General features: G+C 36.4%; 2 protein-coding genes across 30 annotated transcripts in view; one reads left to right on the forward strand and one right to left on the reverse strand.

Annotated features, from left to right (window-relative positions):
- mycbp2 (MYC binding protein 2) overlaps window positions 1–3,583 on the reverse strand; it is a 66,119-nt gene extending 62,536 nt beyond the window's left edge. For 10 of the 21 annotated variants that reach the window (XM_036004595.1, XM_036004592.1, XM_036004607.1 and 7 more), the window contains exons 1-2: window positions 2,853–3,582; window positions 535–610 (exon numbers count right to left, since the gene is read on the reverse strand). In XM_036004595.1, the coding sequence (XP_035860488.1) occupies window positions 535–610; window positions 2,853–3,124 (348 nt within the window). In that variant the 5' untranslated portion in view covers window positions 3,125–3,582. Of the gene's footprint in view, window positions 1–534; window positions 611–2,852 lie in introns of all 21 variants that reach the window. The other 11 variants (XM_036004590.1, XM_036004594.1, XM_036004588.1 and 8 more) reach the window with 5 other exon arrangements.
- A 2,805-nt stretch (window positions 3,584–6,388) lies between these two features.
- On the forward strand, window positions 6,389–16,375 carry scel (sciellin). Of its 9 annotated transcripts, none has more exons than XM_031290518.2 (25): window positions 6,389–6,594; window positions 7,895–7,926; window positions 8,808–8,880; window positions 9,203–9,265; window positions 9,411–9,482; window positions 9,574–9,606; window positions 9,766–9,813; window positions 10,110–10,145; window positions 10,332–10,403; window positions 10,489–10,557; window positions 11,360–11,428; window positions 11,535–11,588; window positions 12,350–12,418; window positions 12,521–12,574; window positions 12,665–12,706; window positions 12,798–12,872; window positions 12,963–13,025; window positions 13,122–13,172; window positions 14,061–14,129; window positions 14,219–14,269; window positions 14,366–14,428; window positions 14,524–14,595; window positions 14,956–15,064; window positions 15,547–15,649; window positions 15,775–16,375. In XM_031290518.2, the coding sequence occupies exons 2-25, from the start codon at window positions 7,908–7,910 to the stop codon at window positions 15,789–15,791; spliced, it is 1,446 nt and encodes a 481-aa protein (XP_031146378.1). In that variant the 5' UTR covers window positions 6,389–6,594; window positions 7,895–7,907; the 3' UTR covers window positions 15,792–16,375. The 9 variants fall into 9 exon arrangements, with proteins under 9 accessions (XP_031146378.1, XP_035860463.1, XP_031146457.1 ...); XM_036004570.1 differs by having other exon boundaries at window positions 13,122–13,158; window positions 14,059–14,129; XM_031290597.2 differs by having other exon boundaries at window positions 12,966–13,025.
- Window positions 16,376–16,514: the final 139 nt, after the last annotated feature.

Consider the following 16,514-nt stretch of genomic DNA (forward strand, 5'->3'; position numbering starts at 1 on the left):
ACCACTCCCATGTGTCTCGCTTTCTGCCTATCCACCTCTCCAGCTTTGTGTGTGGATGGGCTTTTTGGCACCGGACCAGCCACAGCCAATGACAATAATGATTCTGCCAAACACCTTCAGGATTTCAAAGACTCTTACCTTATCTTGAAATCTTATTCTCCATCTTTTAATTTAATTCAGTAGAGAGTAAAAACCAGCTGCAAGGATTTATCAGTGCATACCTGAGGCTGTGACAGTTGCAAATGAAGTCAGTCATGTTGTTCTTGTTAATATAAAGAGAAAACGCAAAATACTACATGTAGATATTTAATTAAAATTTCGTAAGCAGTACTGAGAATGTTAGACATGACTATGCCCCACTAATAAATATTGGACCTATTTGTGATTTAACACTTTTTAACACACGCCTTGGTTTTATAAACCCTCTGAACATATGTATTAAACATATCCAAATATAAATACAGCAATTAGTAGCATCACATAGAAGAACAAGTGTAATATTGTGTAACAATTGTCAGACAATGCATATCTTACCTTTGTTCTTGATTTGACTTTTGACTTGACCCTCTGTCGCCTTTTCAGTTTCTTCTTACTTAAAGCCTTCTTTCCCCTGAAAGCATATAGTGATCGCTCAGTATTGCAAAATACTGTATCGTGTTTTTAGGCAATGGTTACATTCAAACACATAGCATAACATTTAAAACATTTGGGTTTATCTTATCAAAATCTTTATTACAAACATGATGATGAGAGGAGAATGGGATGTAAAGCTCCTTGTCTTCAACACATTATTCAAGCCAGAAAATTAGAAAAGTTTAGAATAGCCGGTAAAACCTTGAATCTATTCCAGGTGTCTTTAATGGTAATCTCACTTTTACTTTCAGCCTACATCTTATGCAGCTGGCAAGGTGTATGTCCTTTGAAGTGCAGTATACCATTCAGATGTGTGTACCAGGTGTCACCAGATTCAGTGTCACTCGTCTTGACATTTTGATGCTTTTGAACTCTCTATGAAATCCGTGTTTTGCTTTGGCTTTTTATGATAAATTTCAAATCAGGCGGCACATGAAAAGTGCTAGGAACCAAAAATAGAATTACTACTACTATAAAAAATAAAGTCAATGCATGAATTAGTAAAAACGTATTACTCACTACTAAATGCAGAAAAGCAATACATCTTAAATTGGCTGTTTTAAAAGGGTTGATAGTAGTTATTCTGCACACTTCTTGCTTGAAAATATTCAACTATACATACTATATGTTTTGTTTCACTATGCAGTTCTGTACAGTACTGTCAGTGCACAGTCAAGCCTGGAATTTGAGGGGGAAAAAGTACACCTTAATTCTATTACTCTAGAGTGCAGCTCAATATTGATTTCTAATAGCTTGTCATCATACAGAGTAGCTTCAAAGTCTGCAACCCTTTGAGCACAGTGACATGCTGGGTATTATTAGGCTACTCATCAAAATACTAAACTGAAATCAGGCTGACAAAAATGTCTATCTGATGTTTTCAAGGTTATGTAAATATCAGCAAATCCACAAGAGAGAAAATACTAACTGGTTCTAGCTTTAAGGAGCTAAAACAGTTGTGTATCGCTCGAGTACAATCTGCACCTTACATACAAGCAACATATTCCACTATAAGATAAACAAATAAAGATTAGCATCAGATAAGATGGTAGTTCAAAATAACAACATGGATAGGTTGAAACACTAATTGTTGTTTTTTTTGTTTTCGATTTATTGTTCATTTGTATAGACATATAAATTCAGGAGTTGGTTATAAAAACAGCATAATGTTAAGACACTTCAACAGAATATTGCCCCATGCTTAAAGCAGGTATTGTGCATTGAGAGGGGGTGAAAATAACAATTCAGTTTGTGAGGAAGGATGCTGCAATGATCCAGCTACTCAGTCTACAATCTGACTGATTGACTGACTGAATGACGTAACTGTATTACTCGCTTATGCCATAAAAGCAAATGAGTTCATCCAATTCCCAACACATCCTCACCCATACATATCTAGCTAACGTTAACGCTTTAGGCCATTTTGTGTAAGAGAGAAATAAGCTCTATTTATTTTGTGTTTAAATGTGGTGATTATCAGCTCCAGGTTTCTTGAGAAATAAATCGCCGGGTTTACGTTACGTTAAAAGATAACCTGGGGAAGGGCTGATGCTCCAACGTTAGTAAACGTTAGCTAGCAATCGAAACAGTGACGCCATTGGGCCTAGCTAGATACACACAGCTCACTACATCAAATTATATTAAATGACTAACGTTAGGTAAAGTAGAATATGCTGACAACGCAAGCAGTGACTCATCAATAATGTTTAACAAAATTTAAGTATTACACGAGCAGTGCGTTTGTTTACATATAGCTAGCTGGCTATTGCTCAAACAAATTGATTTAGGATATAAGCCGATAGGGCATCGTTTCGAGTCGTTATGGCCCTGGTGGGTAGTGATTTAATTCAGTGACAATGTGTCAATGTTTAGCGAAAACATGTCCTGAGCACCCGGGATGCAAACAACTCGAGCAAGGGTGAACTAACGTTAGCTTAGCTGGCTCCAAGCTAGGGAAGTCGAACCCAAAATGCTACCTAGCAAGCTGACCCCTTCAAGAGGGTACACCCACATTATGGAGTTCCTGGCACATTTTTTGTAGTTAAACAACTTGTATGGCAAATTTCGACTACCTCAATATCCATATATAACAATTAACCTAGATGTAGCTGATGTTAACCGATGTAACGTTACCGCTAGGCAAGGGATAACGTTAGCCTACTGTCGTTAGCTCAGTTAGCCCCACAAATGACAGACCAGCCTCTGCGATATTCACTCACCTTCCTTGATTTATCCCTTGCTCTTTATCATTGATAGCGGTGGTATAGATCCGTCTGTATCTCTCGGCCAGAGCTCGCCCTGAGAGTAAAAGCTGGTACCGAGTCCGACAATCCGACTGGGCTCCAGGTGTCGGAGAAGAACCCATTCCCGAACCGATGGTGGAGAGATCGGCTCCTGCTCCAGAAATGACCCTGACACCCAGCCCCATCGACGGCGATGAGGAGGGCAGAATCCCTCCACCGGCGGCCGCTGCCGCAGCAGCACACATCATCGTTTAGGAGAACAATGCATATATCACACAAAAGATACCACAGCTAGACAATATCTATCCATCAGATGCAATCCGCTTGTCGTAAAATCCGGCACATGTCACATTATTTGTCCATTCCAGGTTGCAGAAATACCACAATTAGCATCCACGGTCCCCAGTTATTATAAGCGCAAATTGTAGCCTATCTGGTGGTGCAACTACAACGTAGCTACGGTCTTCCGATCCCCGGCCACAGCGTCAACACGGTGCTTGTCTCCTGAAAATATATATTCTCAAGCCATTACAAATGTTCTTGTAAAATAGCAAAAACGGCAACGTTAATTTCCAAAAACCGCTTTTTCGTGTTTCGGTTTCATACGTTCCTTGAATATTTCTTGACCCCAGAGAGGCAGCAACCTCAGTTGGGCTGCCATCTTATCTCCATCATCCCTCCCCTCCCTGGCTGAGTGTTGCGTCGCTAGCATGCCGGGATATTTTCATACGACTAAAACCGGGCGATGCTATCATTGATTACCAATTACCGCCATATACATATTCTAATGTATAGTTAATTTCTAAACACATATCAACAATCGTGGAAGGGAAATAACGCGTGATTGGTAGGAGATAAAACCATAGGCTTTAATGCACAGTGTGCACAGTTGGAAGCTGTACATTTAATTTGAAGAGGTAAATCCAGGGACCCTCCCAGTTTGATCTAAAATTGGCACACTGAGATACTTTTAAAAGCGATTAAATGCTGTGTTGCCCGCAGAAAGAAACACTGAAGCTCCAGGTTGACCTTTAAAAACAGTGTTGCATTTTGTTGGAGACTATTTTGACTTTATAGCTCATAATTTCTTCGCTGTTATTATCATTTACAATCCACTTACTACTGTTCCATAAATAGCTCAATGTTAGTATTGCACTTCCCTCTCCAGTGACCACTGCGAAACTGTGAAATGTTGCCATTTGATCTCTCAGACATGCCTTCTTAAACAACTCATGATGTCTTGACTCAAGTCAAGTTTTGCACAATGATTGCAGCCATCCTTTGATTAGATCAGTGGTACAGTGGTCTTCTTCACTGATCAGGCCCCAGCTGATACCTAACATAGCTTAATCTGTAGCATAAGATGCTCCTTTTTATGAATATGCATGATGTCGTTCACAGTTGGCAAGATAGCAGATGCACTCTGTCTTTATCGATGCCTAAAAATCCAATTGCATGGTTAGTAAATTTCTATTATACTGAATCGCCCTAATGTCGAAGTTAAATTTAATGGATTTTTTTTTAAATGTATAAATGTATGTATGTGTGGATGTGCATGCACATTTATGGAGAGAGAGGTAGAGAGAAATAGAGAAATATATTTACACAGGTCCTAGTGGTGCTTTATTGGCTGCCAGGCATTGCAAGGGCCCAATGACAAGAGAGGGGATGGTCTAAGGTCTCTTCTCATAGCAACCCAGGAAGCATTCAGAGATTATCATGCACAGTAACAGAGTGCCAGCATGTATCAGTGTTGACAAATTACTCTTAAGAATAAGAGAAGAATTTACTATCATAAAACGGGATTTCAGTATGAAATATTGGAAGTGAAAAGCAGCTCAGTTGAAGTGTATTGTTAAAGGTCCATTGTTGACACAGGAACACAAACTGCTGACATTTGTTGGCCCTCCTTTCCTAGTGATTTTTAGGTAGAAGGTTATGAAAAGATTTGGCATTGATTTGTGTAGCCTGAAGATGCAGCCACATTCAGGGGCTGCTCATTTAACCCCTGGTTGTCTCAGCTCTGTCCTGTTACAAATAGAGGGAGGAGGGATGGGATATCTAGGCCAAGATGTTGCCATAGGTCAGGCAAGAGTGTCACAAGCATGAGCTGAGATGGCAGAGATGAAATCCAGTTGGTATACACACATCCAGGAAGTCCAGATAGGTTTTTGGAATGATATGAAAGTGTGCCAATGTCATCAGTTATCCTGACACAATACCTCTCAATGTGTTTCAGTTCAGAAATATCAGAGTGATGATGTTCATAAATAAGGGTAGAATTATTGCATCAGTTTGTTTTCTGTTGTGACTTTCTCACAATTACCATAATACATCAGGTTTCACTAATTTCTGCTGCTTTGACTAACTAAGTGTAAAATGATCAGGACGTGTATTGCCTTGGGCAACTTGTTATATGTATTATAATAGAGTTGCACAACCAGTATTGTCATTTCCATCATTATAGCTCTAGCACCACCCAATGGCAGTCATTCCCACTTGACTTTATGCATCCATAAAGAGGGCAAGAGATTAGAATTTGATTGTAGTTATTTTGTTACTTAAAGTTAATGTTATATGCCTTAAATTTACTGAGCATGTTGCTAGCTCAGTTAGAGTGAACATGGTTGATTTTATTGTGAATCCTTTAAAATGTGATATTCAGCCGTGTTTGTTCATGTTTATACAGATATGTCTTTCTATTAAAAAATTGCCTCAGCCTGTTGACATTTAGCCTAGTAGTTTGATCAGTGCGGAGTAGTCTGCATTCCTTTCGTGCTGTCATCGTGACTAGGAGTTTACCTCAGTATCATGTTGTCACACCCCTGCATGCTATGCACCTTTTATAGTTTTGATCATACAAAACACGGCACTCCCAATGAGGAAGCTCACAGTCACAGACGATATGACATTTCAAGTCTGATTGTCACTTACATTTTATGGGTACTCCTGATGATTTTGAACTTCTTTGTGTCAGGGAACTCTAACTCTCCCATAACTGTCACAAAGTCACGAAGTCTTAATCGATACAATTATACATACATTATATGAAATTCCATTTAGTCTATTTATAGTTTCGGTGCTTACTACTGTGGTGAGACCTGTTTAGGCATCAGTAGCCACTTGTGTGATATGTGCCCAGCTATACCTTTGTGACAGGACTGTGAAGGTGTAAATTCTTTATTTATCAGACCTGAGTGAGTGATAATCAATCACATAACCTGAGACTGAAAATCAAGTTGAAACCCCCTTTCCTTTCAGTACTTTTATTAGCATACATGTGTAAAAAGCTAAGGCCACTGTCAGCCAAGTATTGTATTAAAGTAAAATCATATAAAAATACAATTTCAGTGAAATTTAATCTGTCAGTTCCTTTAATTTATGCATTAAAAACAGTGATAATTCCATTTATTTCAAGGCTATAAGGTCAAAGAAGCATAACTCCCACACACCCACATTGCAGTTCTGCTTCCTTGACAGCTGAAGTTGAATTGCAGGTCCTTCAGCACTCCACCCAATTCCTCCACCCAGAGAGAGAGAGTATTCTTTGATTGTTGTCTGAAGCCACACCCCTGGGTGGCGTTGGAATCTCCTCCCTTAAGGTTAAAAGTAGAAGGAATGGCAAGGGTGTGATTGCAAACTGTAATAGGTGTAAAGACCTGAGCTATTGTAAGAGTTTACTTAAACTGTCAAACAAGTTGCAGAGCCGTCTGTAAAGGTACGTACTCCTTCTCTTTCCGAATACTTTGTCAGTTTCCAGATTACCCTTATATTTTTGTATAATGATATTTTAGTTGAAAGACAGTGTGCTTGGAAAAAAAACTGTAATGATTTTAAGTGTGATACAGAGTTTTTTAAGATGGTGCAATGGTCCTGGATAAATAGAAACACAATCATATTGTAAATTATGTAATGATGTACTATTACTTACTTTTTGAGTGACTTTACTTTGAGGAAGGAAATGCATGTCTTACTGATATTAGGGATACATCAAACACACATACGCACACAGGATTTCATGTCTAAGCTTGCTGTTAACTCTTATGCTTAACATTAACCTTTTACCTGAATACTGATGGTGCTTAGCAAACATAAATGATAAGCATTGTTTGATGTGTTTAGTTGAAACAACATGCCTTGATTGAGTTTTCTCTAAACTACATTAAGATCATGATATTACTGTATGTAATTAAAAAAAATCTGTAGAAATACAAATGATAACTGATTTCAGAACCAGTGTGTTATTGGACAGTACATTTGGATTATGACTGTGTAATCCTCAAATTTAGTTTTAGAGTTTATTTTTCTTTTTAGTTTATAAATCTCAACAGTTCAGAAAGTTTAAAGACACATTCTGTTTTAGCACTTTACCTCAAGACATCTGTTACTTCCAACTACTTCACACAAGCCAAAATAATATAGACAAACCCAACACTAAACACAGTGTTTTTGGATTAATGGCACCCATCACACAGTAGATTGTGCGACAAATGTTCCAATTCACGTTACAGTATAACTACCCTCACAGCTGTAGATATCTGCCTTAAGGTTCCTGATATGGAAGGCTTGTGCTGGAGCGTGCATGTAGTCGAAAGGGCAAGGTCTTTATAATAAATAGCTAATGGCATGTCACCGGTACACCCCTCTGTTTTGCTGACACTATTGTGTTTGCAGAAGGTGTGTTATGGAGGGTGGGTGTGACTTCATGTGCAGATCAAGACAAACCAGTTTAGGGCTTGATGATTGTGTCTAGGGTTGAGCCGAACTTTAGTTGATTTGTGTTAGACACAGTGACAAACTTAGCATGACATGCTCACAAAAGCAACCTGATGAGAAAGTGTCTAAGAGGAGAAAAATGACAGAAATATACTGTAGATTAAAGCATTGATTCATAAATTCATGTAGTGATCTCAGATGAAATGTCATGCACTGTATATGAAAGGTCTCACAGTACCACCTAGTGGCTATGTGTCGTTTCATTATGTAATGATTTTCTTCTTGCTCTTTCAAACTTACAGGTGAAGTAACAAAATGAGCAAGTATTCTTCCAGTAAGTATTGAGAAATATCACATTCACATTTTTATCTTTAATTCTTATTTCACATTTTATTCTAATCATTATTATTTATTGCACATTAGTCTTTTAGCACAGCCTAAAAAGAATGCCACCTTGCATTTCACTGTACATATTGTTTGGGCATGTGACAAATAAAATCTTTTGATTTTTGAAAATGTGCAACAGTTACATGATGTCATATCAATCAGTCATTTAAACTTTTATAGCAGCTTTCATACAGGTTAGTGCAAGTCAAAGTGCCTTACAGATGACTGAACACGCTGATAATAAGACACAATCTAAACAGTAAAACAATTTGAGACTAATGTACAGGAGAAATAGAAATGATGAAAAATGAAATAACAAAACAAATAAAATTAATTAAAAAACAACAAATTTTTGAGACTGTGCTGAAAAGGTCTGTGTACAATGAAGACCAAAACATTAAAATAAGAGTATACATTTGAATTAGAAAAAGAAATGTAAAGGAATAAAATTCAAGGAAAAAAATATATGGAATAAAATGATTAAAATCCTGAAATGTATTTTTGGCCATGCGATTGTTCAGTACATAGTCTAAAATGTAAAATGTACGTGTCACAGTAACAGTAACATTTTGTAGACGCTCAGGCACAAATATACAAATGAACAATTATAAAACAGTATTAAATCATAACTGTTCACAAATGCATTCATTCAGCTATTCTCATTTTACACAAACATTGAGCTAATTATTGTAGCAAAGTCAGTGAGTCATATCTAATAGGCTCTATTGTGTTCAATTAAGTCAAGTCTTTACCAGGCTCAAAATGTGTCTAACTGCTTTGAAAATGTGAGCTGGAGACACTCAAGTTTTCCTTGTCTTGTGTATACAGCGGTCAAGAGCACCTCTCTCCTGAAAGACAACAGCTGGATCAAAAAATTGGATGATGAGGATGAAAACATTGAGTAAGTTGTGCAAACATAATAGCTGAAACACAGATGCAATGTTCCACACTGGAAACACACACATACACTTAGGAACTACATTTCGTTGCTATGTACTTGTGACATGTGCAATGACAATAAAGTTGAATTGAATTGAATTGAATTGAATTGAATTGAATTGAAATTTTAGAAGTGCTGGGTGTGAATTGTAGTTCATATCTTAGTTTACCTTCATCTTTAAAAAAAAAAAAGGGTCCTTCTACATTCCTTTTGCAGGATACAGTGTTGAGTCATCATTGGTAGTATGAGTGAATTCATTTGTGATCCTTTTTTCCTCCTTCAGCCGTGACCCAAACTTTGGCAAATCTGTTCTAGGCCAGCACCAAACTGATGGAACTCCTGCAGGGTAAAATAAACATTTAAACTTTTACTCAAATAAAGGACAAATAATGGGAAACTATAATTTACAGTGGCGACTCGGAGTAATGTAAATTATAGTTTGAGTCATTAATCAAATTAACCTAATATAACTGATTGTCCTTTGCTCATAGTTCAGAGGGTGAAGAAATAAAAACCACCAGAACTACAAGCAGTTCAACATCTGTGCAGGCTCTCTCCAAGAGGTCTCATTTTATAAACATCATGTTAGCAGTTATTTATTTTTTTAAATACTTGAATGAGCAGAAGCTTTTATTGTGATTTCTGTCATTGCAGATTCAGCGGAAGTCAGGATGAGCTGAGGAGCAGGTTGGTACAGTATTTACAGTATTTTTCCTGTGCAGAGGAAAAATACACAATGCAGCACTGTAGCACTGTTAACTTGTGCTCCAGTCCTTCATCCAAGTCAAGGCACTTTCAGCAGGCTGCTTTAACCAGAACTGTGGCTAAATAATGCTTCTCTTTTTGTAGCAGCACCCTCCCTTCCAGCAAGACTTCATCCTCTTACACCAAAAGGTAGATTTTTGCCTTACCTTTCACCTTACAGTTTACCTTAAACTGTAAATTTACCAAAGTATTTAAACAGTATTTTTGCTGTGCAGACACATTGTGCAGCATTGTAACACTGTTCATTTGTGCTCCTTTGTCCAAGTCAAGTCAAGGCTTTCAGTAACTTTAACCAGAACTGTAGCTAAGTAATGCTTCTCTTTTAGCAGCAAGCTCCCTTCCAGCAAGACTTCATCCTTTATCATTTTTAACCTTTAACTATTTTTTAAACTAAATCATCTGAATAATCTGCCTCTTTGTTGCAGCGCATACTCAACCCTGAAGTCAGATTCTCCCAGCAGGTATGTAAATGCAAAAATCAATAGAGAACAATAAATATAATGTGTCATTTTGTATTTATTTATCGTCAAAACAGCACCACAACCACAACAAATAGATGCAACAAAACAAAAAGGAAAAATACAACTCCTGAGCATTTTTGTAAATTTGTTCTTAATGTTATTAAAAACAAAATTCTTCTCCTTTAGCACCAGAACCACCTCTGTCTCCAAGGACGGCACAACCACTGAGACCACCACCACCACCACCACCAGTCTTAGGTAGAGAACATTAGAGCATTAATATGTATCACCTTATCACACATTGAGTCTGTGTCAGTTTAAAGACAACTGAGTTCTCTTGCAGATCCCCTGTGATAAAAGGTTCCACCAAGACTGAGACGTTCACTGAGCGGGTCAAGTCTTCAAGCAAGGGGTAAAAAAATATACTATATTAATCAGTGGTGGAAGAAGAACAGTATACCCATACTTTATTTAAGTAAAAGTACCAGTAGGCAACAATGGAAAAATACTCCATTACAAAAATCAAGTCCTGCATTCAAAATTTTACGTATCATCAGCAAAATCCTATTGTAAGTATTTAAAGTACCCGTTCTGCAGGAAAATAGCCCTGCGTGTTATATTATTATATTATAGGCTATCACAGTGCCAGTGGTGAAAAGTGACATTCAAGTACTAAACAATTTTGAGGCACTTGTACTTTACTTAAATATTTTCATTTTATGTTACTTTATACTTCTACTCCACTACATGTTTGATTAGCTTATAAAATGTAATGCACGGTTATTGGTAAACTACCCAACTGTACACAAATGTGAAAAAAATGATAGTGAAATATAGGATAATTTTTATTTTATAAATTCTGGGAACCACTGGTTTAATCTTCAACATTATATTGTGTTTTGTTAACTAATCCAATGTTTTCATGTAATCTGAGAAGTAACTAAAGCTGTCAGATCAATGTAATGGAGTAAAAAGTACAATATTTTTTACACTGAAATGTAGAGGAGTTGAAGTATAAAGTAGTAGTACTTGAGTGAATGTACCTGAACAACTTTTTTACATGGGCCACTACTCACCTACCAGAACAACCAAAGTGACTGAGAATGTTACCAGCAATGAAGAGTAGATATCCAACATTATAAAAAAAAAGTATTGAATCACAGTACAATTTAAATATATACATCACTTACAACTTAACCTGTATTTCTGTGCAGTGCGGAGGACAAACTTTACAACACACTCATCCCCTCGTCGATCAAGGGTGATTTGTCATCCACAGACAGGTGATATTTTTATTCATTAAACCTAGAAAATAAATTACATTGATCATGTTGCCATGCAATCAGTAATTATATACTGTAATAAGGTATGTTTTCTTCTTTACATCAGAAAAACTGTCTCCACGACTGAGATTGTGACAGTAAAAAGCAGCACTGACACTAGGTGAGTTTCATCCCATAGTGTGTACAATGCAGGGGAGGCTGCGTAATATCTTGGTGAAATTATATTCAAGATAGCCAGATGAAAATACTCAAATGTGTATTAGTTTGCTGCTGAAAATAAACCCCAACAAATGCAATATTTACTACTGTTTGAGTAATGATTACAATGCCCAACTGATTAAGGAAATGATTGCGCTTTTTTTTTTTTTTAAACAAATTAAATTATATCAATATTTACATTTTCAATAGGAAGCAATGGGCTTGGGGCTAAGTGCCACAGACAGGGTAGAGAAGTCACAAAGTACTTGGTTTCATGGGATTTGTTGAAAAGTGAAATATAGACTAATGTTGGTCTTATCCTTTAAAACTTTGACTTCAATAAGGTTTTAATCCTCTACTGTAATATCACTGAGCTCTTAATGAATTTTCATCTCTATCTCTAGAGACATGTAGGCTAATTAGAGGTGTGTGACTGGTGTGTGAGTGTATAATGTGGTTTTGCAAAGCTTGCATGGTGCCCCCTACAGTGTGTCTCTGTGCCTTAGAGCCAGGATAACAATAGATATAACAATCACTTTTTTTAGTAATATTATATTATATATATTATTTATTTTTTCCACTAAAGGGAGACTATGTAACTTTTGAAAGAACAGATAACAGACTATTCGTCTTAGAAAAGTTGAATTCATAAGCAATAAAAAGTACCCTTACAATTAATCAACACAAATCTACACTTGCAATTTACACTGTATTTCTGTGCAGTGCGGAGGACAAACTTTACGACACACTCATCCCCTCATCGATCAAGGGTGATTTCTCACCCACAGACAGGTGATATTTTCATTCATCAAACCTAAAAATGAATTATATTCATAATAATGCCAAGAAATCAATAATTATATACTGCAATAAGGTATATTTTCTTCTTCACAGCAAAACAACTGTCTCCAGTACTAAGACTGTGACAGTCAAAAGCAGCACTGATGGGTAAGTTACTGCAGACTTTTACACAGTAACCCTGACATTAATTACCAGACAGATAAAAAATATTTTCTCTTGTTCTTTTTGTTTTTCCAGAAATGGTGTTAAAACTACAACCACGACAAATACTTCCTCTGCGTAAGATAAACCTTCATCAATCTTTTTTTGTTGAATAAATATACTTTGCACTCATAATCGCCATATATTTACAATATTTTCATCTTTACAGGGCTGAGGATGACCTGTATGACACCCTCCTGCCAAAATCCATTACATCTGCATCTAATCTGTCTTCTTCTGTCAGGTGAGACGTCTCAGTCAGTGAATAACCTTTCGAAAAACACAACCTTTTTATCATCCCGTCATTGAAATAATCACATTATCATTGTGTCAGCAGCAGCAACAATAGCAGCAGCATCACAAAGAGAGAGATCATCACAGTGGAGAGTAGCAAAGGGTGAGTGCTGGATTTGAATAACTGAGATGGTGCAACGGTTCTTTGTATAATATAGTTATCCCAGTTTCTTCTGACATTGTCTTTTGTGTCATTTAGAGGAGAAACTCCAACTCTCTCATCTCCATCCTCCAAAAGCAAAACCACCAGGTAAACATGCTGACTAGTAGGGATGATGCCATCTGAAGAACATTGTCTATTTACAGAGACTAACAGTATGATTGTCTATAAACCAATCCAGATTAGGTGATAATGTGTTGTCAATGTCATATCCAAAATATAAATTATTTAGATTTTAGCTACAGATTTTATAATGTACATAAAAATACTATTTAATCAAGATCTTTTTTTTTTCATTTACAGTGACTGAAATAAAATCTTCCTTAAAGGCCAAGTTCAGTTAAATAGGCTACTTTAATCAAGTTTAGCTTAAAAAAGTATATGGAGACAAACAAAACCAAACAACAAACAATATTTCAATTATGTTGAACACAATTACATTTTAAAGGTCTATGGGAGGTTTATAGGAGAGGTTGAAAACTACAGGTTATAGTTAGGGTTAGGGTTAGGGCTATATTTTGTTTAATCTAAATGCTAAATGTAGTTAGCATTAAGGTTTTTCTGTGAGCAAATAAGCTAGCAGCATTCTGATGCGTTGCTTTCCGGTTCTTTATGAAAAATGACATAATGTTTTCATGTGTGTCAGATATCATGATATTTGTATCTTTTACTCGTTTTTACACATCAACAACCATGACGCATGAGTCTAAAGCCATTCTAGCAGCTCTGTGACACTGTACTTTGGCACAATTTACTTTGAGCTAAATGCTAACTTCAGCATGCTAACAATAACATGCTCAGAATCACAAAGCTAACGTGCTGATGTTAAGCAGGTATAATGTTTGGCTTGTTCACTACCAAAATTTACTGTTAGCATGCTAACATTCGCTAATTAGTACAAAATACACCTGAGGCTGATGGGAATGTCGTACATTTTACAAGTATTTATAACATTGTGTCTGCCTCTTCGACACACAGCTACAGCTCGTACACTAATGATCTTCCCTCCACCCGCACCACCTCCTACACCATTAGCACCAAGCCCAGGTAATGATTTGACTATTATCAACATCTTGAAAATGTGTCTGCAGTCTTGCTTTATTATCCCTAATCTGTTCTTGTATTTGCACACACAGTGACGACTACAGCGACCGTCAAAGCTACTCTTACTCCAGACCAGACTCCAGGTCATTATTTTTCTTCTTATTCTCTCTGTGTGTACAGACAGTAAGTAACATTCTAAATCTCACATGTCATATGTGGTTCATTTTGTCTTTGTATAGTTATGAGTACAGCAGTATCACCAGTCCCACTGTCTACACCTCACAATCATACAGGAGCAGCAGGTATTCAATTATATTAAATATGGCTGGGTTTGATATTGGTGGACATTATATGAGAGCAAAGAAAGACTCAAAACTGATCTGTGTTACTCTCACAGCAGGTCAGATGACATGGGAGATTCAATCTACCGTGAATCCTCGATGAAGAGTGTGTATGCAGCTCCTAAGAGGTAGGAATTGTCATGACAATCCATCCAACAGTTGTTAAGACATTTAAATTAAAACCACAAATGTGCCTAAACTGCTCGTGGCGCCAGAAGTAAAGTCAGGAGATCACCACAGTTATTAGGATTCCTCATCTGGGGACCATGAATGTTTGTACTGAATTTTGTGCCATTCCATTCAATAGTTATCAAATATAAACCTGCTGGTGGTGCTAAAAGAAAAAAAAAAGGCTTTTTCCTAGAGGTTTCAACCCACATATACATTATGAAGCATGGGCTAAGATTAGTTTATATATTAGTTAAATATATGATACAATACTTTTAAACATACTGTTAAAACATGTTATCAACTTCTGTCCCATACAGGGCTGTGCTTGAAAAAGACCTGTGCAGTTACTGCCGAAAACCCTTCTCTGGTGATGCAAAAATGGTCCTGGATGACATGAAGATCAACTGCCACGCTTCCTGCTTTAAAGTTAGTTTTCGATAAAAGTCAGCAACAAGCACTAGTTGAAGACAAAGTATTTAAATGCTTTATATAAGTAAAAAGTAGCAATATCACACTGTAAAAATACTCCATTACTATATACTCTACCATCATTCATTTGAATATTTTCACCTGGGCTTTTCCTACGTTTTCTGTGAAATTCTTTATTAGTATGTAGAGTTTGGGGTAATTCCCTGCATTGTTCCTTCCAACTTACACCTGACATAGAAGCCTAATCAATTAGACTAATTGAAAACACCTGTGTGGGTTTAATTTGCAAAGTAACAAGTTGTCAGATGTATTGGAGTACAGTATTTTCCTGCTAAAATAGGGAATTTTAAATCAGCAAAGAAAGGAAATACTTAGGTGAATAGTCATTGAGTAAATGTACTTTACATTTAACACTGGCAACATGATGTGAACTGTGTGTATCTCTTTCCTCTGTCCTCATTTTGTTTATGTTTTGGCAGTGCGAGGTGTGTAACAGCAATCTCGGTAATATGAAAGCTGGGGACAGCATGTGGATCTACAAACGCATGGTGCACTGTGAGAACTGCTTTGAGGTCACCAGAGGTAAAAAATAAAAAATAAAAGAATGAACAAGAATGAGAAAGGTTTATATATATATTTCTTTTCTGAAAATAGATTTTAAAAAACACCTTGAATAAACAGGTAATATTCTTATTTTTATTCCACAGAAAAATGGCGACGCTGAGTTTCTCCTACGCCTTCACTGGAGATCCACGTTATTACAGATAAAATGGAGATTGCTGTTTATCAATATGTTTTGGGTGACATGGGTTCTCCTGTACTTTTATTTTTTACAAGCTGACAAATCTTTATCTAGGTGTTTTGACAAATGGCAGATTATAAATATAAAGTTTTTAGTATCATGCACACATCATTGCAGCTAGCTGTAACTGTGTTGTTGACATCATGATATTTCTGTCTCTGTATTTACCCCTTTTTCAGAAATGTGAGATAGCTCTTCTGATATTGTCTTTTAGTCTGTAGCCTTTAGGGGGACTCTTGTGTGTAACATAAAAGGAGATATTGCTATATTTAGGGCCGGGGGCATTTTCTGTGTGCAATAAATGCAATGAATATATCTTTATCTTAATGTGTCAGTTCTTTTAGTTGCCCTGTTCTTTGTTCATGTCATTGTTTACTCTTTCATTATTTATACGTATGATGAATGGTGATCTGAGGTATGTTTTATTTCTCTTTGTTGTCATGAAATGTACAATTTAAACTGCAGTGTAATTAAATGGAATAAAGTAAATATAACAAACCATAAAATATTAAATATTTCTCAAATTGTACTAACTGAATTGAAATTCTACAGCATTGAATTGGTAATTACTTTATATTAATCAAATAATGTATACTTATTGATATTTTAATAGATTGTTTTTAATTTAAGAGAATACATTTTTAA

This window comes from Sander lucioperca, chromosome 8 (assembly GCF_008315115.2).
Source record: "Sander lucioperca isolate FBNREF2018 chromosome 8, SLUC_FBN_1.2, whole genome shotgun sequence".
In the NCBI taxonomy this organism is placed as follows: domain Eukaryota; kingdom Metazoa; phylum Chordata; class Actinopteri; order Perciformes; family Percidae; genus Sander; species Sander lucioperca.

Bases quoted from the DNA above. Each gene is read 5' to 3' on its own strand.
- scel (XM_031290518.2), top strand. The intron at 9,483-9,573 runs GTCTCATTTTAT...CTGTCATTGCAG, and splicing joins GTGCAGGCTCTCTCCAAGAG to ATTCAGCGGAAGTCAGGATG. The intron at 14,596-14,955 runs GTAGGAATTGTC...TGTCCCATACAG, and splicing joins GTGTATGCAGCTCCTAAGAG to GGCTGTGCTTGAAAAAGACC.